This window comes from Gadus chalcogrammus, chromosome 20, assembly GCF_026213295.1.
Source record: "Gadus chalcogrammus isolate NIFS_2021 chromosome 20, NIFS_Gcha_1.0, whole genome shotgun sequence".
Classification (NCBI taxonomy): Eukaryota; Metazoa; Chordata; class Actinopteri; order Gadiformes; family Gadidae; genus Gadus; species Gadus chalcogrammus.
The window spans coordinates 23,849,021-23,872,729 of record NC_079431.1 but is presented as its reverse complement, the minus strand read 5'-3'; the positions used below and the strand labels follow the sequence as shown (position 1 = coordinate 23,872,729).

Here is a 23,709-nt window from a genome sequence, read left to right as displayed (position 1 = left end):
ACCGGACACCGACGCGAAACGGAGGTGCTTCGACCTGAACAGGCTTATTTTCAATAATGAGCAGCTACTTGCTAAAACGAAAAAATAACTTCACAAGGTGTTTTTTTACAATTTATTTGTTACCAACTTACCATACGTAGTGTTGATCAGCAGACTAATAGTTAGCCAAAGATGTTGACGTCGCTTAGCAACCGAAGAAGCTGGCGTTGATGTGAAGGGCCCATGCAAGTGAACGGAGCGTTCCACGTCATTGAGAAAAGCCGTGTCATATAGCCCATATTTACGTCCTATATCCCCCCCCCCCCGTCAAAATTCTGGCGCAAGGCCGGTACAGTCTCACCCCGGCCCCACCGTCAACAACTCTAAGAGACCCCCACAGAGATGGAATCATAACTCGAACCCTGCCTATAGCCTACTTCATCCTGCCCAACAATATGGGCAGGATCTAGACCAAGCTCTCCTAATCGGGTCAGCAATAGCCGCGTTTGAATGATAATGTATGAATGGAACGTTGCATTTTTAATGTCTACAAACTATACTAGAGAGCCAATCAATGCAACCTTATGCGGAATCAGATAAAGTCGGCCCTCTTGCTGCACAAAATATATGTTTAAAAAATCAGCACATTAAGATAAATGTAGTTGTCACACAAGCTATTTTGGATTTTTGTAATATGGAATTATTTCAGGGGGGGAAAATGCCGTGAATAAATGTATGCACAGTGCGTTCAGGATTAGGACTGATATATATGTCGGCCTAAGCCTAATCAATTGTGTTTTAATATCTTTAGCATTTAGCATATTGCAATCTATTCTTTTCGTAGGCTACTCTGCGGTTGGCCTTGATGGGGAGATATTTTAACCCTTTTTAACCCCATTTTCCTGCGACATTCCTGCGTCTCCCCCTGCGTCATAGCCCGTTTCAGCACCATGTAGGGCTGGGCGATTTTTTCGGTTTAATCGATTAATTTGCATTTTTTCTTTCCTACGGTTTGTGAAATGGCTGAACCGAAAAATCGCGATTTAAAAACAGTTCTAGACTCTTCCGATTTGTTTTGCGGAATAGACTCCGTAGTAGCCTCCTCTCTCACTTTCCAGAACGCGCGCAAAACTCAGCCTACTGCAATCACATTCACCTCGCCCCCGACAGACTTGGGGGAGAGCCGGGTCGATTGAAAACACTTTTCAGTTAAACGTCTTTTGCAAAGATGACGTTATGTATACAAATAATTTGTGATCAACAACTCACATGTGTGTTCTCTTAGTTACAAGCAGTGGTGTAGTCTACGTGATACGCAGGTATACGCCGTATACCCACTAGGAACGCACCAGGATTTGCGTATACCCACTTAAAAATGTGCACGGATACGTATCAATCGTCTTGTGACAGATCTTTCACTTCTGTGTTTATTTTTCGGAAATATCGGTTTGGTATAACTGCAATAAAATACTTTAAGCAGGGGAAGTTATCTCCTACATTCACCATTCATAAAATTCCCGCTGCGCGCTCGCGCTCTGCCCTGTCTCTGTTACGAAGCGCGAAGCTGCCCCTGCATCTCTGCACGTTAGTTAGCGGGCCGAGCCCCTCCTTCTCGCGTGTGTGTGCGTGCGTGCGTGCGTGCGTGCGTGCGTGTGTGTGTGTGTGTGTCCAGTCCTCCCATATTAATGTGTAAACCACATAATAAGTAGTCAACAGAAGACAATGTTTTAATCCCACTTTATATCTCCTTGTTACTTTTAGATGAGAACCCCTGGCCAGCCTTTCAGACTGGGTGTCAGGCTAGGGAATTTAAAAACAGGCATCCTTGGTTAGAGTGGAGGGAAAAAAAGTTATAGGTAAATGTCAGCCAACATACAGTTGGTATACACAATTTAAATTCATAATGTTAATCACTATGCAAATGAGAGTATAGCTAATTCATGGTCATTTTTAAGGGGCAGTAATTTCACACTTTTACACAATTAAATTACTGTATGGTATGTTAGATAACAACAGTAAGAGCTCAAATTAGAGCAATTGAAAGAGTGAAACATTAGTCTCCTGTCATCTCCTTCTCATGCACTGGTTAGCCATGGATGTAAACAGTTCATTCAATTATTCTGAGTAGATGTTGTCCTTGTTTAGCATGTGCTATTGCTACTATAGATATACAAAGGACAACTTGTCACTTTTGTGTTCTATTTGTTCATACTGTTATTAAAACTGATAAACCTACTCAGCTTTCCATGATTGTTGATAATCGTGATACTCTTAAATCAGCGGGTTGTAGACCCCTGCGTTGGTGAGTGTGGTGCGACACCCCATAAGCGCCACACACGTACATGGGTTTCAATGGAATTTGTTTAGAGAAAAACAGAAAAAATAAATCGAGGTTTAAATCGAAAATCGTCCATTAGTTCGAAAAAATCGAGATTTTATTTTTAGGCCAAATCGCCCAGCCCTAGCACCATGTCATATTATTATTATTATTATTTTTTTTTTTTATGTTCAGTGTGTTCAGGCCGAAACTGAAAATTATGTTTTGGGCCATTTTCGGCCGAACATTTTCTGTGGCCGAATATTCGGTGCATCCCGAAAATGAACGTTGGTTCGAAAGATCCATCGGAAACTGGGCCCTGAGCCATTGCATGTACGATTGGCCTGTTATACATCCTTGCCTAGTTTCAACAGATTAATGCTGCTGCATCTGTGGCTTTGTGGTTCTGTAAAATAGGTAAAAATGTAGTCTTGTAGTGATGGCCTAAAAGTGATTAATTAATATATATTTTAAAGTGCCAGTGAACCCACTGTTTCAGCTGGAATTTTAAGACAGATTTAAAAACGTTTAAATTGTTCCAGATGTTTCTCTTTATCCGAAGGCAGCTGAGGGCCGAGTGTGTGTGTGTGTGTGGGGGGGGGGGGGTGTCAGCTCTCTGGCTGGACCACATTCAGACCAAGCTAACATTTGAGAACTATAACTTGTTCTCAACAAGGCAAAACATATTTAGGGCCCTATCTTGCACCCGGCGCAATTGACTTTCTACACTGACGCATGTGTCGTTGCTAGTTTGCAACTTGCGCAGAGTGTTCTTTTCCCTCCACCGCCAAGCGCCTGTAAATTAGGGAATGATCTTGCGCCCCAATGGGCGGTTCGGCGAAAGGAGGAGGCGTGTTCTGGCTAAAAACAGCCAATTTAAGAATGCGGCTATATGGGCTTTTTTGCTCCCAAACGATTCCATTCCAACTTGTTATCATACCAGACATATCCCAGATCCATTTTACACTGGATTTCTCCTTTTAAAGTAGGCATCACTCTTTGGAAGAGAGTTGGTTTCCAAAAGGAAACTGTTACTGTTCACATAACACAATCCACTTGGTTATTGTGTGTGTGTGTGTGTGTGTCTCAGTGCAGGACGCGGGGGCCCTTACCTCCGTGTTCCTGAGGCCCCTGGAGGGCATGGAGGCCCTGGACATGATGGTGTCCCCCGGCCGGGTCCCCCACGACACGGTGGCCCTGGGGCCCCTGCTGAAGCTGTGCAGCGGCTGGCAGCGGCCGGGGGCCGCGGTGCAGGGACAGTGTGTCCTTGTGTCCCCGGCAAGGTTCGAGGTGGACGTGGGTTACCACGCCGACGTCATCGCCGCCTTCAAGCAGACGCCGTCCAGATGTTACGGTGGGACTGCTTTCATTGGTCCTTATCTCTCCTCCCCATGCATGGTTGGATGACCAGGCGTTGTCCTCAACCTGAATGCCAAGCGGTCAAGTTAATTTCTAACAACGTGTTTCTATATGCCTCAGACATGAACACGAGGAAGTGGAACTTTGCACTGGAGGACTACAGAAGACTCAGTAAGCTGCACCCCGGCTCTAACACGACACTCTTACCTCTACACTAATCCAAACTGCTTGGATGTGAGCTTCAGAACAAAGCCTACATAAAAATGAACATAAAACCTAGTGCTGCAGCTGGATTTATAAACACAAAACACTGTAGAGAGTGTAGAGTGGAATTCAGAAAGATAAGGTTAGCAACGTAAATGTAACAAATATGGATTTAGAGCAGGGGTGCCCAACCAGTCGATCACGGTCTACCAGTAGACCGCCGACAGATCCCAAGTCGACCGCGAGGGGTGAAGAAGAAAAAAAACAAATAATAATTTGCGCGGGACACATGCGCGCGGTAGCGCATGCGCTGTCAACAGCAGTTGAAAGCCGTCAACAGTAGTTACGCACTCCTAAACGTTGGCATGGCTGAGGGGAAACGAGCTAAGACCTACCATTTTCACCCTGAGTGGGAGGAAGATTATTGATTATTGTTGAGAAGGTGCCGTGCGCAGACGGAATGAAACCCCCACTGAAGTCCGTAGGTTCACGGTAGGTTTGCAATGTTGACGCTAGGCTGGTAGATCTCGGGAGGTTGGCTACTTGAAAAGTAGATCTTGGGTCAAAAAAGGTTGGGCACCCCTGATTTAGAGGAACCAGTCACTGAGATTCTAACCTAACAAAGAACATGTTTATTTGCGTTGTATTACGAGAACAAAATCAGAATTGATATAGAACTTAGAATGGGGACTAGTCCTTTTCCCTCCAACCAGCAGGAGCCGCCTAGACGGCTGTTTAATCAGCTCCATGTTAGTCGCTTCACAGACGGGCACCTGTGGCGGGGCTAGTGGCTGTTCTAAATGAGTGCATGCTAGCTACACATTGACATGTAGAGATTTCTCACCATTCTTAAGGATCTAAATTCGACGTAAGAGCTCAAATGCCGATCAGTCCCTCGGCTCATGTCTCTCATATCGGCCGACGTAGCGGCCATGTTTTCCTGACTGTGTGTTCCCCTTCCTATTGGCCAGTGGAGCAGCTGGGAGCCATAGCGTCCGCGGAGGTGGAGCCTCTGCCCCGGGGGGTGGTCCAGGCCTTCAGGGCCAGGTTCGACGGGACCCTGGTCCGGCCGCTCGGTGTCCCGGAGGCGGACCTCTCGGCCGTCGACCCCTCGCTCACTAGCAGCCTCATGCCCTTCCAGAGGGAAGGGGTCAAGTAGGTGGAGCCATTGTCCTCTTGAACCTACTTATAGGTGCTGTAGGTTCAAGAGCTATTCTTGATTCATTAGTGTAATTAGTCTGAATGAGTAGTTCTCTCCAGCTGTTATTGAGCTCTGTGAAACATGTGCTCCCCTTGGCTGCGGGCCTTCCACTGGACGAGACCACTCCAGCCTCCCCCTCCTGTAATCCCTCTTTCCTGTCAATTAGGGCATTTAGCAGACGTTTTTATCCTAAGCGACTTACATTGGTTAATACACACATTGACACAACGACGGCAGAGTCAACCATGCAAGGCGACAGCCAGCTCGCTCAGGAGCAGTTAGGGTTAAGTGTCTTGCTCAGGGACACATCAACACTCAGCTAGGAGGAGCTTTTTTTTAATGGTGTTCTTTTCTCCTCTTTCCTTATCTCTCTTTCCAACTTTCTAATCGTACATACAGCATCTTTAATTGGTCACACCAAGTTCCAACCAAGTTCAGCGTCGGTAACTGAAATAGTATATTTTATCAATCATGTATTTTTAAACACAAGTGTTTACTGTTCAGTGTTTCCCCCAGCACTGTATGGTTAAGGCGGCCGCCTTAAAGGGGTCGTTTGCAATTTTCGACATAGGGCCTGATTCCCAAGTTAGCCTTGGTGTTCTTTATCATTGGAGACAGTTTTCAACACATTTCATTCAGTCCTTCTAGTTGCAGAGTTCGCTCGTGCTAGGCTAGCGCACGGCTAGCCACTCCACAGTACACCCGAGATAAAACAATTATAACGCCAGACTATAGATTAGAGCCCGACCGATATATCGGCAGGCCGATATTATCGGCAGGCCGATATTATCGGCCGATATTAGGCATTTTTCAAACTATTCGGTATCGGCATTTATAACGGCCGATAAATGAATAGTTTAAAAAAATAAGTTTGTCCACCAGAGGGCGCACTAACGCCCCAAACCCACTGATTCAGCCAGAGTTGGGCAGAGTGAATGAGGTGATCGACGGAGATCATCGGTGTTGTTCATGTGTGCAAGTGTGTTCATGGTAAGTTGGCAACTGTCACGAGACATACATTGCTTGAATAACAATTAAAAGAACATCCCCATCAATTCTCTAAAGTCGATAAGCATGACTTAATTCATGACTACCATGTCCAGTTTTGCTGTTGTTACGTGTTAGCTGAGAGTGAAAAGGATTTAAAGGATAACTACAAATAACCAATGTTGGGGAAATCTGTTTGATTTGTTGCGCGTTTCTGGATTTTATTTTTACATATATATATCGGCCGATATATCGGCTTATCGGATTTTTAAATCACAAAATATTCGTATCGGTATCTGCCTTAAAAATCCTATATCGGTCGGGCTCTACTATAGATGTGAATGTCTGTGTTGATGGGTTAGATAATAATGTTAGAAATAAAACTAACCTTGCATCGCATGAATCATCGCATTTTGAGCGACTACTTTCTCAGCAGCAGCGGAATTTAACCTAGGTATCAGTCCGCTGCTGCCTTAGCCTACTACCAGGAATATAACACTGCTGCTGAGACGCAATGCAAGGTTGGTTTTATTTCTAACATTATTCTATCAACACAGACATTTCCATCGACCGTCTTCTAACAAAACACGACCGCCGTGTTTTATTAGCAGGCTAGTATTGCCCGTTGCCGTGCGCTAGCCTAGCACGAGCAAACTCTGCAACTAGAAGGTCTGAATGAAATGTGTTGAAAGCTGTCTCAAATGATAAAGAACAACACGGCTAACTTGGGAATCAGGCCCTATGTCCAAAATTCCGAACTACCCCTTGAGCAACAATAAGGCCCCGCCTTGACTACCAATGTATAAAAAAATGAAAAATAATAATATATATATATATATATATATATATATATATATATATATATATAATCCTCAACCACCTGTACTAAGATGTGCCCAGTGAGTGACCTGCTGTAGTGTATATACTATGCACTATAGCTGTAGTGTATTCATAAGTGGTGGTTTTCTGTAGCTTTGCAGTCTTCAAGGAGGGCCGCCTGCTTCTGGCCGACGACATGGGGCTGGGGAAGACTGTGCAGGCCATCTGCATAGCAGCCTACTACAGGAAGGAGTGGCCGCTGCTGGTGGTGGCACCCTCCTCCGTCAGGTTCACCTGGGCAGAGGTACGTCAGGGAAGGCCAATGGGATGCTCAGCTTGGCAGGGGGAGGTGTCAGGGCTGGCCAATGGGAGGTTCAGCTTAGCAGGGGGAGGCATCATTGTTGGCCAATGGGAGGCTCAGCTGGACAGAGGGAAGAGTCAGGGCTGGCCAATGGAAGGCTCAGCTGGGCAGAGCTGAGAGCATTCAGACGAGCAGCACTGACCGCTCCTATGGAATGGCTGAGGTGCATTTGGTTCTTTAGAGTGATAAATAGTAATAGTTTCAAGGACTGTTGATCCAGTAAAAGTAAGTCAGCTTGCACAGCAACTTTTCAAAAACCTCAAGTATCTTTTGATGGGGAATCTGTTCTCCTTTTAATGTTGGTTTAAGGTTGTTGGATTCAGGGAACAGCCATAGCGATGGTCTCTCCTCTATTTCCTCATTGTACTTTGACTTTGTCTACTTATCCATGTGGTTAGTTAATAATCCTGTACAGGTGTATTGATACAGATTGACTAATATATATTTTATAATATTTGAACCATGCACACTAGATACCAAGACGACTCTCGTTAACCTAGTTAGCTTCAGGCCACCAATGTAGGTTAGCTGGGGTTTAAAGTGTACAAATATTTATTTTAAAATATGTATGATTTCATGTGACGGGGTAAAGTGTTGATGTATTGATTATGCAATATCCCTATTTTGGTATTTGGTCTAAACCCGTCTCCAGATCAGTGTGATGTGTCCTTGGTCGAGATGCTGCTAGTGCACACCATGGTGCATCACATCTCCAGCTACCCTGAGCACTCACACTTCTGCTACCTAACCATTTTATTACTGGTGTCTTGTTCAGAGCCCTTCTGTGTTTCCAGGAATGGTATAGTGCCCCACCCCCTCTTCTGAGGAGGGCAGAGGGAGGATTTGACTTTAATGCATCTCTTACTTTGTGTTAATGGTACAGTGGATAATAACAACAATGAATCACTCCCCTGGCAGGAGACGGCGGACATTTCTAAGAATAAACTATGCTGGTTGTTCATCTATTCACGGGCGTTACTTTGACCACCATGCATTCTGCTTCCACCTGCATGCAGATGCCTTAAGGTTGTTTATTTTGTTTACATCATCAGAACATCAGTACATCAAGGTCCTCATCTATCCTCACTCCAGTGTTTCACACCTCCTGGCTCTCCCTCATTCCTCCGCCCTCCCCCTCTCATCTCTAGCCTGGTTATGCATCGCTGGGCTGCGGTGCGTTTCGAGCTGGCCTCATCGGTCTGCTGTCAGCTGATAAGACGTGCGCTCTGTCAGGGCTGTAAATGGCTCTCCTGCCAGCGGCCCTAGCTCTTCCTTTGCATCAAATCCATTACACTAATCAGAGGCCTGGAGACAGCGGTGGAGGAAGAGACTTGTCTCAGTGCGTCGCACGTTGGAGGACAATGACACTCCTTTATCTCTTCCGAGTGCTCCGCTCATCGCTTTCAAAGCAGGCAAGCAGTGGAGCTAAAAGTGAGGAGGATTCAAATTGACAGGAGCCAGTGAGCGCTGGGTTCAGGAGTTATTGAGAGCCAGTGAGCGCTGGGTTCAGGAGTTATTGGGAGCCAGTGAGCGCTGGGTTCTGGAGTGGTCGGGCCGGCCACTGAAAGATTAAAGAAAAGATTTTCTAAAATATGATTTGGTCTACTTTTTTTGTGAATCTTTTCTTATGTTAATCCTTTGGTAAGCCAATAATAATTTGAAATTAATGCTTATTTAATCATATTTCAATTGCTCCAACACAATAAAGGGTTGTAAAACTGATTAAGATCCTCTCTCTGGATGTCTGGTTAACTGCAAGATGTCAGAAGATCAGGAGGAACCACTAGTGAGGAACCATCCTAACAACCCAACCACTACCAACTGCTTGCTTGTATTAGGACGTTTTGGACAACATCTACATATGAACAATGTTTAAGTAGGAAACACTAAAAGGAGTTGTTTTGCTGAAGGAATACTTGTTATCTTAACATATTCTGTGAGTGAGTTCATCCTTCATCCCTGTGCATGGGCCACATCCATCATCTGTTCCCTGGGGGACATCTGAGCATGTGCAGTTTGAGCATAGTTTTAGTCAATTTGGCTCTAAATGCTCCAAAACAATCAAGATGCCTTTCTATGTATTCAGATCACAAAGAGGCTAGTGAAACCGTCACTCTGGGACAGAGAACGGTGTTTTTTACCCTCCCTTCACTGACATGCCAGTCGATCTCACCTGCTGCCATTGGTTTTGGCTGGCAAATGTTAAGTCGTCTTGAATGGTGTGCCTATCCCTTTATGCTGTGGTGTCCCTGCAGGCCTTCCGGCGCTGGCTGCCCTTGCTGGAGGCGGACAGCATCAACGTGGTGGTGAAGGCCAAGGACGAGCTGCGGGGGGGCCTGGTCACCATCGTCAGCTACGACCTCCTCAGCAGGATGGACAAGCAGCAGCAGGCCGCCAAGCCCTTCCATGTGCTCATCATGGTTAGTGGTCGCCCCTGGGCTTGGGCTTGAGGGTCTGCAGCCTACAGTAAGGGGTCCTCGATGAAGACCCCCTATCTACTCCTGAATTACATGTATCTGACTCCACCGGAAGCCTCGTTCCATCAAATTCTAAACTTAAATAGCTGTAAACCTGTCCAGAATGTTTCCCATTAGATTTACATAATGGGGATTTTGCTGACGCTTTTATCCAAAGCGACTTACAACCATTCATGCCCATATTCACACACAGAAGGTGGGGTTCACCACGCAGGGCGACAGTAGCCAGCTCATCAGAAGCAGTAAGCGAGAGGGGTCATGCTCAGGGACACTCTGATAGGAGGAGCTTGAGGGGATCGAACTAGCAACCTTCCAATTACCACACGCTCTAGCCCCTGAGCAACTGTCGCCAGTAGATGCTTGATCTGGGATGGACCTGAGTTATGGTATGACTCTGTGATTGTATTGCTTTACCTCCCTGCAGGACGAGTCCCACTTCCTGAAGAACATGAAGACGGCCCGCTGTAAAGCAGCGCTGCCTCTGCTCAAGGTATCCTGCTCCTCACCACCACCCGTTCTGACGGAGGCAGAGCTAGCCTGTAACAGGGAGCCCCCACTAGGAAGCTGATCTCAATTTCTCGACATGAAGCTGCAGAAGAAGAGTGTGAAAATGAGCCGCTGTATGGTTTTGGTCTCGGCAGGCTTCACCACTACAGTATATGTCCTTCCTTTCGGCACTTTGATCAAAAGAGAACTAACCCCAGGTGGTCCGTGCATTTCAAGTACAAAACGGCATACATTAATGGAGCTGGATGATGCAGGGCCATACAACAGCCCATGATGCAATGATGCAATGCAATTAGAGGGAACTTTGTTGTGTGCATCCTTATGCATGCACACAATCCTTTTTAAGTTGATGTTAACCTTCTGCTCAGATGCAGTGGTCTGTAGGTCAACATCAGCCTCAATGATGGGTGTTCACCTAGCCAAGAGGCAGGTGGAAACCTTGGTCTGAGATCCCTCGGCCTCAGGAACCAGCCCTGCTCCAACTGACCCTGATCACACTGACCCCCATGTCCCAACTCCTCTCCCTCCAGGCGGCCAGGCGGGTGATCCTGCTGTCCGGGACCCCGGCCATGTCCAGACCCTCCGAGCTCTATACCCAGGTGCTTGCAGTCCGGCCCACTCTCTTCCCCCGCTTCCACGAGTTCGGCCTGCGGTACTGCAACGCCAAGCAGGTAACACACTGGCTCTCTCAGGTAACACTCAGGCTCTGTCAGGTCACACTCTGGCTTCTCTCAGTTGTTTTCCACAGAGCACACAGCGATCTCCACATCCCCGCTGGAAGCCTGGCTGCATTAAGGGTTTCAATTGAATGGGTTTGAAAGGGACCTTCTGAGCACAGAGGACTTTAGTGGAGGGATTATCTGCCTTCTCCACGTCTCTGCGCTTACACCACTCTGCTGTAGAGTTCCTCCAAAGGAATTCAGAGTACAGGGAAGATAACCTCCACCTACTGCTCATCATGGTCACTGAGGGAATATGTATTTATGCATTTATTGACTACATGAGTGATGCTGCATACGTTGGCTTTTGAGTATAAACAAAGTGAAAATGGATGCAGTACCGCTTTTATTACTATTATTATTATTATTTTATTATAATTTAATGTTAATTAACAGTAGCTGTGAAATATATTAATATTTTATTTTGATTAATCATTCGACTATTTTGAAATGTTGACACTTTTAAGTAATATTTCAGCCAATCAATATGTGGCCATATAATATGTGAAGATTAGGTTGTTTGCAAGTGAACGCTTCATAATAAACTTCTCTCTCTAGCTGACCTGGGGCTGGGACTCCTCTGTCTCTCCCTCTAGCTGACCTGGGGCTGGGACTCCTCTGTCTCTCTCCCTCTAGCTGACCTGGGGCTGGGACTCCTCTGTCTCTCTCTCTCTAGCTGACCTGGGGCTGGGACTCCTCTGTCTCTCCCTCTAGCTGACCTGGGGCTGGGACTCCTCTGTCTCTCCCTCTAGCTGACCTGGGGCTGGGACTCCTCTGTCTCTCCCTCTAGCTGACCTGGGGCTGGGACTACTCTGTCTCTCCCTCTAGCTGACCTGGGGCTGGGACTACTCTGGCTCCTCCCACCTGGGCGAGCTGCGGCTGCTGCTGCAGGAGAGCCTGATGCTGCGCCGCCTGAAGACAGAGGTGATGTCCCAGCTGCCGGCCAAGCAGCGCAAGGTGGTGGTGGTGACCATCGACACGGTCGGCGCCCGCACCAAGGCGGCCCTGGGGGCGGCGGCCAGGGAGCTGGCCAAGCAGCAGTCAAACGCAAGTATCCCATCTCCTCACACGGTTCTGGGGTTTCCTGGGGGGATGGCTTGGAAAGGAAAATATTTAAAGATCCCAAAGACCGCTTTTTTAGGGTTATTAATTGCATCTGAAGTTACTACTAGAATAGGGTTATATGCCTGTATGTTAAGAGTACCCCTTATTATTCACACACTGTTTCAGCATCTTTCAAAAACATTCCGTTTTGTATAATGTCGCTTTAAGGCCCACATCCCGAGTAGCCTGTCTGCTGTGAGACTGGGCTACTCGCTACTTGCCGACTGCAAATTCACACCCCAGAGAAGTTGTAAACATTGCGGGTAGCCGGGAGGCGGGACTTCTGCCCTTCAGCACCGCCCACTGCACATGTCTGCTTCCACATGAATGGGTGGCCAGATGTAAAGAACTGGGATGCCTAACAACAGCCTCTCATCCACGGCGGAACAACACCTCATCCCCATAATGAAGTGTGATTAGGACCGTTTCAAAGCCACTCTTCCATTCTGCCACTCCAAAAGTGGCCTTTCACAATTTAAAGGGCCATTTCATTCCGACCAATGAAAAACACCCTTCACAATGAAAACAAATAGTGTGAAGACTCTTTGCTTGGCGCCGGGCGACCTTGATGCATGGGGTAGTGCTCTGAACGCTAATGGCCTGGTGGTGGCTCATCTTATCAGATGATGATCAGACCTCACTGCCGCTTCCTATCTCACCAGCCTCTATCTGTCCTCCTCTGTAGAAGACCAAGGAGAAGGAAGCCCTGCTCGTCTTCTACAACCACACGGCCGATGCCAAGATCCAGGCCATCACGTACGTACACTGGGAGGCTCTCCATCTGAGGCTCCATCAAACCAGGACCAGTAGAAGCTCCCAGTGTCCCACCAGTAGGAGGGTGGCTCTCCTAGGCAGCTCACAGTATCGCACCAGTAACAGACTGATTGTAATGGGCTGCTCCCAGTGTCCCACCTGTAAGAGACTGGTTATCCTGGAAGCTTTGTTATCCCACCAGTAGGAAACTGGTTGTGCTGAGCAGCTCCCAGTGTCCCACCTGTAAGAGACTGGTAATCCTGGAAGCTTCAGTATCCCACCATTAGGAGACTAGTTGTCCTTGGCAGCTTCACCAGTAGGAGACCGGTTTTTCTGGCAGCTCCCAGTTTCCATTGTGTGTGGTACATAATGGGTGAAGAGATGTGTTTTCCATGTGTGTGATGTGTGGTCTCTTCCAGGGAGTACATCATGGATTTACTGGAGTGTGGAAGGGAGAAGTTCCTGGTGTTTGCCCATCATAAGACGGTGCTGGACAGCATCACCGAGGAGCTGCGAAAGAAGGTCAGTGAGCTGTTGGTCTTCATGGTTGGGGTCAAATCAGGCTCCTGGTTGGCCCGTTCTTTGTGGGTCTGTCCTGGTTGAGAAGGTCTTTGTCTTGGTCTGACGGCTCCCTGATCTCAACCTTTATAGTCCTGACCTTTTAATTTATTTAGTCCTGCAGCGTCCAACAGTCGACTAGAGACGTCGAGCTGCTGTGTTGTTGCTTCATCTGTTATATTCAACAGCTTTTCTCTCTCAATCAGCTCAGGTTTTCCATAATTTATAATCAATATCAGGATTAGGTTAAAAGTGAGAATTTGTTTTCTGTTACCTTTTTGTATTCACCACTCCTGCTACCCTACCCATAATGCATTGGTGTCAAAGTTGTTTGTGTTTCAGAAGAAGAGCAGTGGTAATGTCTAGTTACTAATACAGAATATATCAATTTCCCCTTATATTCTCACATTGTAATCCTATTAAACAGTATTATTGGGGATTAGAGATAGGTCTGTGTACTGCTGGTCTCCCTGTCTGTTCATGCAGTGACCTGAAGGGGAAGCTAGTAGCGGCATGCAGGCTTAGGCCCCGTCCACACGAAGCCGATTTCATGGCGAAACCGCAAAGGTCTTGTACGGTTTGGCCTTCCGTCCACACGAAGCCGGCAAATCCGCTGACCGAAACCGTAAACTTCTGAAACCACCCTCGGAGGTGGTTTCAAATCTACCCGGTTTCGTTTTGAATTCATGTGACGCCTGAAACCGACTGAAACCGTAAACCAAGAAAGTAAACATGGCGCCTCGGTACTTCGCTGCGCAGCGATTTTTCTAGTTTTGTTCGTTAATTTAGTGTTTTGCCTTAATACCCGGAGCTCGTTCACCAGAGAAGAGCTCATGAACATCGGGGAAACAACTTCTGTGGATTTGTTTCCCGACTTTCTCATCCCATCCGTGGAATATTGGACATTCTGGTCAAAGGTGCGCTCACCTTTGTTCATGCAGCAAGACGGCGCAGGAGAGGGAGACGAGCCGGGGCGCTCGTGCAGCTCCGTCCGACGCGGACAACGCACTCCGCTACCCGGAATATTTCTCTCCAACGTCAGATCACTGTGCAATAAACTGGACGAGCTCCAGCTACTGGTGAGAAGGAACAGAGACTTTTCTTCATCTTCTGTTTTGTGCTTCACGGAAACTTGGCTGTGTGGATCAACACCGGATTCTGCGCTACAGCTGGCAGGCTTCCAGCTGTTCAGAGCGGACCGCGACACGGAGCTTTCCGGCAAAACGAAGGGTGGAGGGATCTGTTTCTACCTCAACAGCGGCTGGTGAAAAGATATTACAGTGATGCTACAGCACTGTTCTCCTGTTCTGGAAACCCACATTATAGACTGTAAACCCTTTTATTCCCCCCATGAGTTCGCTTCGTTCATTCTGGTCGTTTATATTCCATCGCAAAACAACGTGCAGGAGGCACAACGTCAGCTGGCCGACCAGATACTGGACGTGGAGCGAACTAACCCGGTCTCCTTTGTTATTGTCGTCGGTGACTTTAACAGAGGAAATCTCAGCCATGAACTTCCCAAATACCGCCAGCTTATAAGTGCCCAACCAGAGAGGAGAACACGCTGGATCACTGTTACACAACTTTAAGGAAGGCCTATCACGCCGTCCCCCGCGCTGCACTGGGACACTCTGACCACGTCATGGTCCACCTGATTCCTGCATACAGCAGAAGTTAAAACTCTGTAAACCAGTTGTGAGGACGTCTAAGCAGGGACTAGTGAGGCTGTGGAGGATCTTAAGGCGTGCTTGGACTGCACTGACTGGGATATTTTTCAGGTCTGCCACCAACAGTCTTGATGAGTACACTGATGCTGTGACATCTTATATCAGCTTCTGTGAAGACAGCTGTGTACCATCTCGCAGCAGGGTGAGCTACAACAACAACAAACCTTGGTTCACAGCAGAACTCGGACAGCTAAGGTTGGCAAAGGAGAAGGCGTTTCGGAGCGGAATCAAAGAACAGTTTAAGGAGTCGAAATACAGGTTTAGCAAGGCAGTGAGAGATGCTAAACTCTCGTATTCAAAGAGACTCCAACGGCAGTTCTCAGATAACGACCAAGCGTTTGTCTGGAAGGGTCTGAGACTTCTCACCAACTACAAACCGTCTGCCCCCCACTCCATCGACGACCCTCACCTGGCCAACGACCTGAACAAGTTCTACTGCAGATTTGAAAGACAATGCAGTCCTGTTATCATCCCCCGTATCCCCATTCACCACCCCCAGATCACCACACCCTCCTCCCCCACCTCAGCAGGAGCCCAGGCGTTCCCTCTCCTGCCTACCTCTGAGACCCCCTCCCCCCCGTCCCCCTTCACCTCTCTATCCTGCAGAGGGACGTCAACAGACTCTTCAAGAGGCAGAAACCCTGCAAGGCAGCTGGACCGGACTCTGTCTCCCCCTCCACCCTCAAGCACTGTGCAGTTCAGCTGTCTCCAGTATTTACAGACATTTTTAACACCTCGCTGGAGACATGCCATGTACCAGCCTGTTTTAAATCCTCCACCATCATCCCCATCCCCAAAAAAACAAGGCCCAAAGAACTCGGACTACAGACCAGTCGCCTTGACCTCTGTGGTCCTGAAATCCTTTGAGCGCCTTGTCCTGTCGCACCTTAAATCCATCACGGACCCTCTCCTGGACCCCATGCAGTTCGCCTACAGAGCCAACAGGTCTGTGGACGATGCTGTAAACATGGCCCTCCACTTCATCTCCAGTCACCTGGACTCAGCAGGAACCTACGCCAGGATCCTGTTTAGTGGATTACAGCTCTGCTTTCAACACATCATCCCCACTTTGCTACAGGCAAGCTCTCCCAGCTGCACGTGCCGCCTCCCCCTGCCGGTGGATCACTGACTTCCTGTCTGACAGGAAGCAGCATGTGAAGCTGGGGAAGCACGTTCTCCAACAGCCTGACCATCAGCACCGGATCCCCTCAGGGCTGCCTTCTTTCTCCCCTGCTCTTCTCCCTGTACACCAACAGCTGCACCTCCAGTCACCAGTCCGTCAAGCTCCTGAAGTTTGCAGATGACACCACACTCATCGGGCTCATCTCTGGTGGAGATGAGTCTGCCTACAGGTGGGAGATTGACCACCTGGTGACTTGGTGTGGCCAAAACAACCTAGAGCTCAATGCTCTAAAGACTAGAGATAGACCGATATGTTTTTTTCAGGGCCGATACCGATTATTAATAGTCAAGGGGCCGATAACCGATATTTGGAGCGGATATTAATTTACAGAAGTGGGGAAAATATTGGCGTCAAAATTTTGAATAATACAAACTCCAACACTTAACTTCATTGAAATGCCTTTAACCACTTAATCGTCAAATCCCACCAGGGGGCAAGTTTTAGTTACACCACCCCTTCCCCCCCAACATGCTGGGTAAATTTTCGGCATCATTCAGTGGAGTGATATAGTTATGTCATACACCGTTTGAAAGCTTAGCATCTCAGGAATGTCATCCAATGTCAACCATTCGGTGGAATAAATATGTTTAGGGAATATAGATCAAAATATCCTAGTGTCTTAGGTCAAAATAGCCCCCCTCACCCTCCTCCTCCCTTGGTCCATTCTAACTTTATCGTTGTTGTGGATATCCTTAGAAATGAGTTGATACTTCATGTTGATCTTCAAATGTTCATAAGAGTCCACAGAAATCGAATATCAATATTATTTTAGTCTAATTACATTGTGTATATGCACAAGCCATCTTATACAAAGCAGCCCGAAAAATAGAAAACCGAAACGCTGCAATGTTTTTTTCGTAGAAAACTGCGATTTAGGGTTTTAATTCCGCTATTGTCGTCTGATTCATGGAACCCACTGTGTTTGCCAGGATATGCCTTAGATATCCTAATAGCCAATGAAAATACCTTTCTGACGATATCCAGCATGTCAAACACCGTCTCACGTATTGTTGAGAAAACAAATGTGCATGGGGTGTGCGTAAGTTAGCAGGCTCTTCCCCAGAGTGCGAGTGTGAAGCAAGTGGTTGATTTGCGCACTCGTGTGTGGTTTTATTTTTATTTACTTTTGTGAGTTGGGTTTTATGAACATAGATTTTAGGAAAGATGCCTAAACGCCCGGGGAAGAAAAGAGGGGGAGGGAGGGAATCATGTAAATAGTTATTTTTGTTTATTTTCACATTGTTATTGTAATTGTACTTATTTTTGTTTTTTTGTACATAGTTATTTATATTATTTTTACTATTTCAGTTTTGGTGTTTATACCATTGCAGTTTTCACTTTTTAAGTAAAAAATAATAGGCAAAACACTTTGTTTGAGCTTTTTTTTGTCCGTCGAGTCTCTGCGTGTAACCAGAGCATGTAACCAATCAGATGGTGCGGTGGGTTGGACAATGCTGGAAACAGCGTATTGACGGCAGACAGAGAGGCGCGGCTGCATCAGGGCCAAAATAACCCCGTTTTAAGTTGATATGTTATCGGCCGTCGGATCAAAAAAAAAGGCTGATGCCGATATGCGTCAAAATGCCGAATATCGGCACCGATAATCGGCCCAGACGATAATCGGTCGATCCCTACTAAAGACAGTGGAGATGGTTGTGGACCGCAGCCCCAGCTGAGGAACGCAGCCCCACCCTCCCCCATCACCTTGTGTGACTCCCCAGTCATCACCGTGGAGTCCTTCCGCTTCCTGGGCACAGTCATCAGCCAGGACCTCAAGTGGTGGCAGAACGTCAGCTGCATCACCAAAAAGGCACAGCAGAGGATGTACTTCCTGCGGCAGCTGAAAAAGTTCAACCTGCCAAAGGCCATGATGGTGCACTTCTACACCTCCATCATAGAGTCCATCCTCACCTCCTCAATCACCATCTGGTACGCTGCTGCTACCGTCAAAGACAGGAGCAGACTGCAGCGTATCATCCGATATGCTGAAAAGGTGATCGGCTGCAACCGGCCGTCCCTCCAGGACCTGCATGCCTCCAGGACACTGAGGCGTGCAAGGAAGATCATGTTGGACCCCTCCCACCCCGGACATATACTCTTTGAAATACTCCCCTCCGGTAAGAGGTTGAGGTCTGTCAAGACCAAAACCTCCCGCCATAAAAACAGTTTCTTCCCGTCTGCAACTGGCCTCCTCAACAACGGCCCCGGACCCCCACTAACACTGACACGCACACTACCCCCCCCTTCCCCCATCAACACCCAGAGTCATCTGCCTATGATGACAACAAGTTTTGCACTACTTTCACCATCACGCACAATTGTACATATATTCTTTTCTTATCTTATCTTCTTATCTTATTACGGTGCATATGTATATGTATATAGAGTATCTCTATTTATTTATTTTTATTTTTTATTTACTCTTACCTTTTTCAGTACTTATTTTTCAGTACTTATTATTCAATACTTGCTTTATTGTTTATTGTTTACTGTTTATTGTATGTTAAGATCATGCTTAACAAATACGAATACCAAGACAAATTCCTAATATGTGTAAATGTATTTGGCAATAAACCTTTTCTGATTCTGATTCTGATGACGTCATCGCCCCACCCCTCGACCGTCTAGCCAATGACTGTTAAGCCCGCGGAGTCTCACCCTTTATGCGCATGTTCGCCTCTTCTTCTTATTTATTTTTCTTCTGGATTTCTGTAGCAGAAGCAGCGCCTCTTATGGGACTGGAATGTACACTACAGGGTTTCTACAGATGTACCCGGTTTCGCTTGACTCCGTCTTTACGGAGATACTCCGAAACCGGACAGATCGAAACTGTTACGGTTTCGCCCGTTTCGCCTTCGTGTGGACGGGGCCACACGTTTTTCTAACAATATAAAATGCTTCCTGAGGGGAAGTGTTCCGCCGTCTTAATCTGTCTGTTCAGTGTTCACCTGGTCCTGCAATAGCCACCCCGTCCCACCCCTCCTACTTATTGTATTTTGTACATCCTGGCACTTAAAGTACGCACTTATTGTATGTCTTACTCACCCCCAACCCCTCGGACACATAACTCCCACTATAACTCCCACTCAATAACGGTGAACTGGGCTGCATTGCTGCACTGTACACTATTTTCCATCTATTACAGGACTGAACCCCCCCCCCCCCTCCCCCATCCTTACCACTCATCCGATACACTCACACATCACAATAACTATGGACTGGACTTACATTGCTGCATTCTCATTCTCTTTCCTCTCTCACATTGTAGCTATAACTGGACTGTTGACATTTCAACTGCACTAGCACTTTTGCACTTTTTGGTTATTGTTATTATTATTTATTATCAATGTATTTATATACCATAGCATATGGGAGATCTATCTTTATAGTGGGTAATGTATGCTGTCAGGTACTTGACTGCCAGTGGTGGTAGTGATGCTCTAAACATAATTTCGTTGTTAACTCTGTTGAACAAGGACAATAAATAAATCTAATCTAATCTTACTTAGTTACAGTATTTAGTTGTGTAGCATCTTCTCCTAGCTACTTTGTTGTATACGGGGAATAGGTTCAACTAACAGTTGTTAGTGCTTGGCACTTTTTTCTATGAAAATCCTTACTGTACTGACAGCCATATATTGTTGTTTCTCTTTCGTTTGATTGATCTACTTATTGGGAGTCGCATTGGATAAAAGCGTCTGCTAAATGCCCTAAATGTAAATGAACCTAAAGCCCCGGTTCTCCACAGAGCGTGCCGTTCATCCGCATCGACGGCAGCACCTCATCGGCCGAGCGCCATCAGCGGTGTGAGCTCTTCCAGCACGGGATGGGCAGCTGCGTGGCTGTGCTCTCCATCACCGCAGCCAACATGGGCATCACCCTGCACGCCGCCAACCTGGTGGTGTTCGCCGAGCTCTTCTGGAACCCCGGGGTAGGAGGAGCCACAGTCTGCAGGGGTACAGTAGGAGGAGCCACAGTCTGCAGCGGTACAATAGGAGGAGCCAGTGCTCTGCAGGGGTACAGTAGGAGGAGCCACAGTCTGCAGGGGTACAGTAGGAGGAGCCAGCGCGCTGCAGGGGTAAAGTAGGAGGAGCCAGTGCTCTGCAGGGGTACAGTAGGAGGAGCCACAGTCTGCAGGGGTACAGTAGGAGGAGCCGGTGCTCTGCAGGGGTAAAGTAGGAGGAGCCAGTGCTCTGCAGGGGCACAGTAGGAGGAGCCACAGTCTGCAGGGGTACAGTAGGAGGAGCCGGCGCTCTGCAGGGGTACAGTAGGCTATGGTTGGGTTAAGATACCTTAACCCTAGCCACTCCTTTAACCACATGGATCTAGAATCATAAAGCAATTGCAAAGGAATTCTGCTGTTTCTGTGATGAGATGAAACTCATCTTATCTTAAATTAAATCTTAAATTGTATTTATTGTAAGCTTTATCTTCTTTAAACAGTGGATGGTTTACTGTAGTCGATACACTGTATTTTATCAACTGTATTGCAGGTGTAAAACTGTTACTGCGGTTCCTCTGGTCCAGGTGCTGATCCAGGCGGAGGACCGGGTACACCGTATCGGGCAGACCAGCAACGTGGACATCCACTACCTGGTGGCCAAGGGCACCGCAGACGACCACCTCTGGTACGACCCCCCCCAGGCAGGCAGGGCTCCATACATGGGGAGGGCGGTGTCTGATGCATGTTATGTGCTCCCTCCAGGCCCATGATCCAGGAGAAGATGAACGTCCTGGAGAAGGTCGGTCTGTCGGAGTCCAACCTCTCAGACAAGGCCCTCAGTGCCAGCTTCCACTCCAAGGTGAGTCCCTGCTTGGACACTGCCTTCCCAGACACAGGGGCTGTGTGTCTGGGTCATTGCCTTTACCGTATACAGGGGACATATGTGTGTGTTGCCTTCACCATATACAGGCACCATGTGTGTGTGTTGCCTTCACCAGATACACAGACCGTCTGTGTGTTGCAGTGATAATCTTGTGTAATTCCTAACCCAAAGGTATACTGGGTTTGATCCCCAATATCCTTAGCTTCTACCTGTAGGCATCGTTTCTTAACCCCCACCTGCTCCTTACTGTTCATTATCCCTCAGTAGTTTAAGGGTCTTACCCCCACCTGCTCCTTACTGTTCTTTATCCCTCAGTAGTTTAAGGGCCTTACCCCCACCTGCTCCTTACTTGTCCAGTTTTCACTAAGCTACCTACTATAGCTCAATAAACTCCCCACTGGAAGGGTTTCAGGATAAGTACGGCGGATACAACTCGAGTAACTTTATGGACTTTTGTTGCACTCACACAAACAATAAGCACCCACGCGCTAGGTAGCCTGACTACCAAGTGCGCTAGCCCCTCAAGTTGAAAATAACTGTTAGTTAGACAGATAAATAGGTTGTAAACCTGCAACGAAAACACAAACACAAAACCCAGAATTAACCAATGAAATTATACAAACATTCCCGTGACATTAATTCTTGATTTCAGTTACTAGCATGCTAGTTTATAATCACTCACCGGCAAGGCGTACTAGTCCTGACCATCAACTGTATAAAATGGGACCAAAAGGCGTGGCCACCTGCGCACTGGGACTAATCGCGCATACACAGACACACAGTATGGAGATCAGGAAGGACAATAAACAAACCTGTAACCTGGTATAATTATAACACAGTGGCGATTTTAGCCTGAAATTTCTGGTGGGGCAAATTTATATGACGTCATATTACGTCACAAAAATAGAGGTAGCTGATTATTATAACAGTAGGCCTACGTATATAGACCAGTCAGGTATACTATGGGCTGCATTTTGAGTGCCAGCAGGGAGCAGACATCCTATTTCAAATACATTTCACATGCTTTAGCGCTCAATGCGACACAAAGATGTTGCCTATAATAATAATAATAATAATAATAATAATATTGCATTATATTTTAAACACACTATTCGTTCCAAAGAATCTCAGAGCGCCAATATGGTACGCACTATAATATAGCATTAAAGTAAAACAATTAGACAGCCACATAGCTTCAATAACTTCCATAATTTATTAAACAAAAAAGACGATCTCCTTCAGCTCAAAAAAAAAAAAAAAAAGGTTTTGACTCACCAATGCCGATCACTTAAAAAGGAAGTTGGCTCGACGGTTCTTTGCTTGAGCAATCCTCTCGATTACTTTGTCGTTAAAATCCAGCAGTCCATTAATGAAGTTGTTTTCAATAGAAAGCATGGAGAGGGCGTACAGTCTCTTCTGTCCCATCGTGTTCCTAGTGAAAGTCTTTATCCTTTTCAGCGTTGCTCTTTTTGTTGTGCTCGCAGTTAGCCATGTCTTTCTTTCAAACCACTCCATCTTGAAATTTCGGTTCGTTTTCTCACCAGGCTGGTTCAGAATGAAGTCGTCTGGTCTGTGTGTCCCAAACGTTTTATTTCTAATTTTTCTTCCTGCGGCAATGTGCTGAATTGCACCCTCAGCAAATAATCTATGTTATTCATTGTTATTCATTAATTAAAAAACTCTTTCAAAATTGTGTAAAATCTACCGATAGCGAACTCTTCTGTAAGTCTCCTGTAACTCCTGATCTCACTCTCACAGTATGATTTTTTTGCTTAGTCTCGGGGTAGAGTTCTCGCGGGTTTCGCATTATCCCAGTCTACATTACGTAGAATACGTAGATTACGCAGTTAACGTCTAGGGGCAAATTTGAAAATGCCCCTAGCCTCAATGTTAACTTTGGCCGGTGTGGTTTGCGCTCATTGGTGTTTCTATGGTAACGGTGGGGCAGCGTGGGTCTTTGCCCCTCCGGAAACAGGAAACGGAAATATAGACATAACGTTCATTCAAGCAAGCACACAGGCAGTAGAACACACAAATCAAATTACTCCAAAACAAGGCAATAATGCTTGTGAGTCAAGTTTATTTACACAAATATGTACGCTACTTTGCATATAAAAATATATATATAGTTTGCCACGAAGTAGGAATGGATTGAGCCTTCTGCTCAACAGCGCCATCTCGTGGGTCTGGTGGGGCACTGCCCCACCTGCCCCTAATGTAGAAACGCCACTGTTATAACATATATAAAATACAACATAAAATATGCCTGCATTTGGAATAAGGTGTTAAATGTTGGTACTTATTTCCTCAAATACCCTAGAACGTAATTATAACATCTATCACTTCCAATGTATAATAAAGTAACAGTAACACTTACTGGGAAGTTCTACACCTCCCACTTGGCCTACTGATTCTAGAATTCAAGTAGGCCACCATAACCAAAACAGTTAAACTTCTAAGTTCTCCCCATGAACGAATGTCACAACATGAGTAACCATAGGTTCAAGGTAGTCTCAATGCCCATAAACATCACATTGTCCTTGATGACATTATGACCTCCTTCACCGAAACACACCACCAGCCTCCGGGAGGATGGTAGTGGGGGGTCTTGATCCTTCACCGAAACAC

At 46.6% G+C, this 23,709-nt stretch overlaps 1 protein-coding gene across 3 annotated transcripts in view; it reads left to right on the top strand.

The window, feature by feature from the left end:
• The window catches only part of smarcal1 (SWI/SNF related, matrix associated, actin dependent regulator of chromatin, subfamily a-like 1), a 33,604-nt gene that overhangs the window by 2,130 nt on the left and 7,765 nt on the right, over nucleotides 1-23,709 (top strand). For all 3 annotated transcript variants that reach the window (XM_056579527.1, XM_056579526.1, XM_056579525.1), the window contains 13 exons: nucleotides 3,387-3,650; nucleotides 3,776-3,826; nucleotides 4,831-5,014; nucleotides 7,020-7,170; nucleotides 9,483-9,647; nucleotides 10,129-10,194; nucleotides 10,742-10,882; nucleotides 11,759-11,977; nucleotides 12,720-12,790; nucleotides 13,207-13,309; nucleotides 20,004-20,186; nucleotides 20,783-20,883; nucleotides 20,961-21,057. In XM_056579527.1, coding sequence (XP_056435502.1) covers nucleotides 3,387-3,650; nucleotides 3,776-3,826; nucleotides 4,831-5,014; nucleotides 7,020-7,170; nucleotides 9,483-9,647; nucleotides 10,129-10,194; nucleotides 10,742-10,882; nucleotides 11,759-11,977; nucleotides 12,720-12,790; nucleotides 13,207-13,309; nucleotides 20,004-20,186; nucleotides 20,783-20,883; nucleotides 20,961-21,057 — 1,796 coding nt within the window. The remainder of the gene's footprint in view (nucleotides 1-3,386; nucleotides 3,651-3,775; nucleotides 3,827-4,830; nucleotides 5,015-7,019; nucleotides 7,171-9,482; nucleotides 9,648-10,128; nucleotides 10,195-10,741; nucleotides 10,883-11,758; nucleotides 11,978-12,719; nucleotides 12,791-13,206; nucleotides 13,310-20,003; nucleotides 20,187-20,782; nucleotides 20,884-20,960; nucleotides 21,058-23,709) is intronic.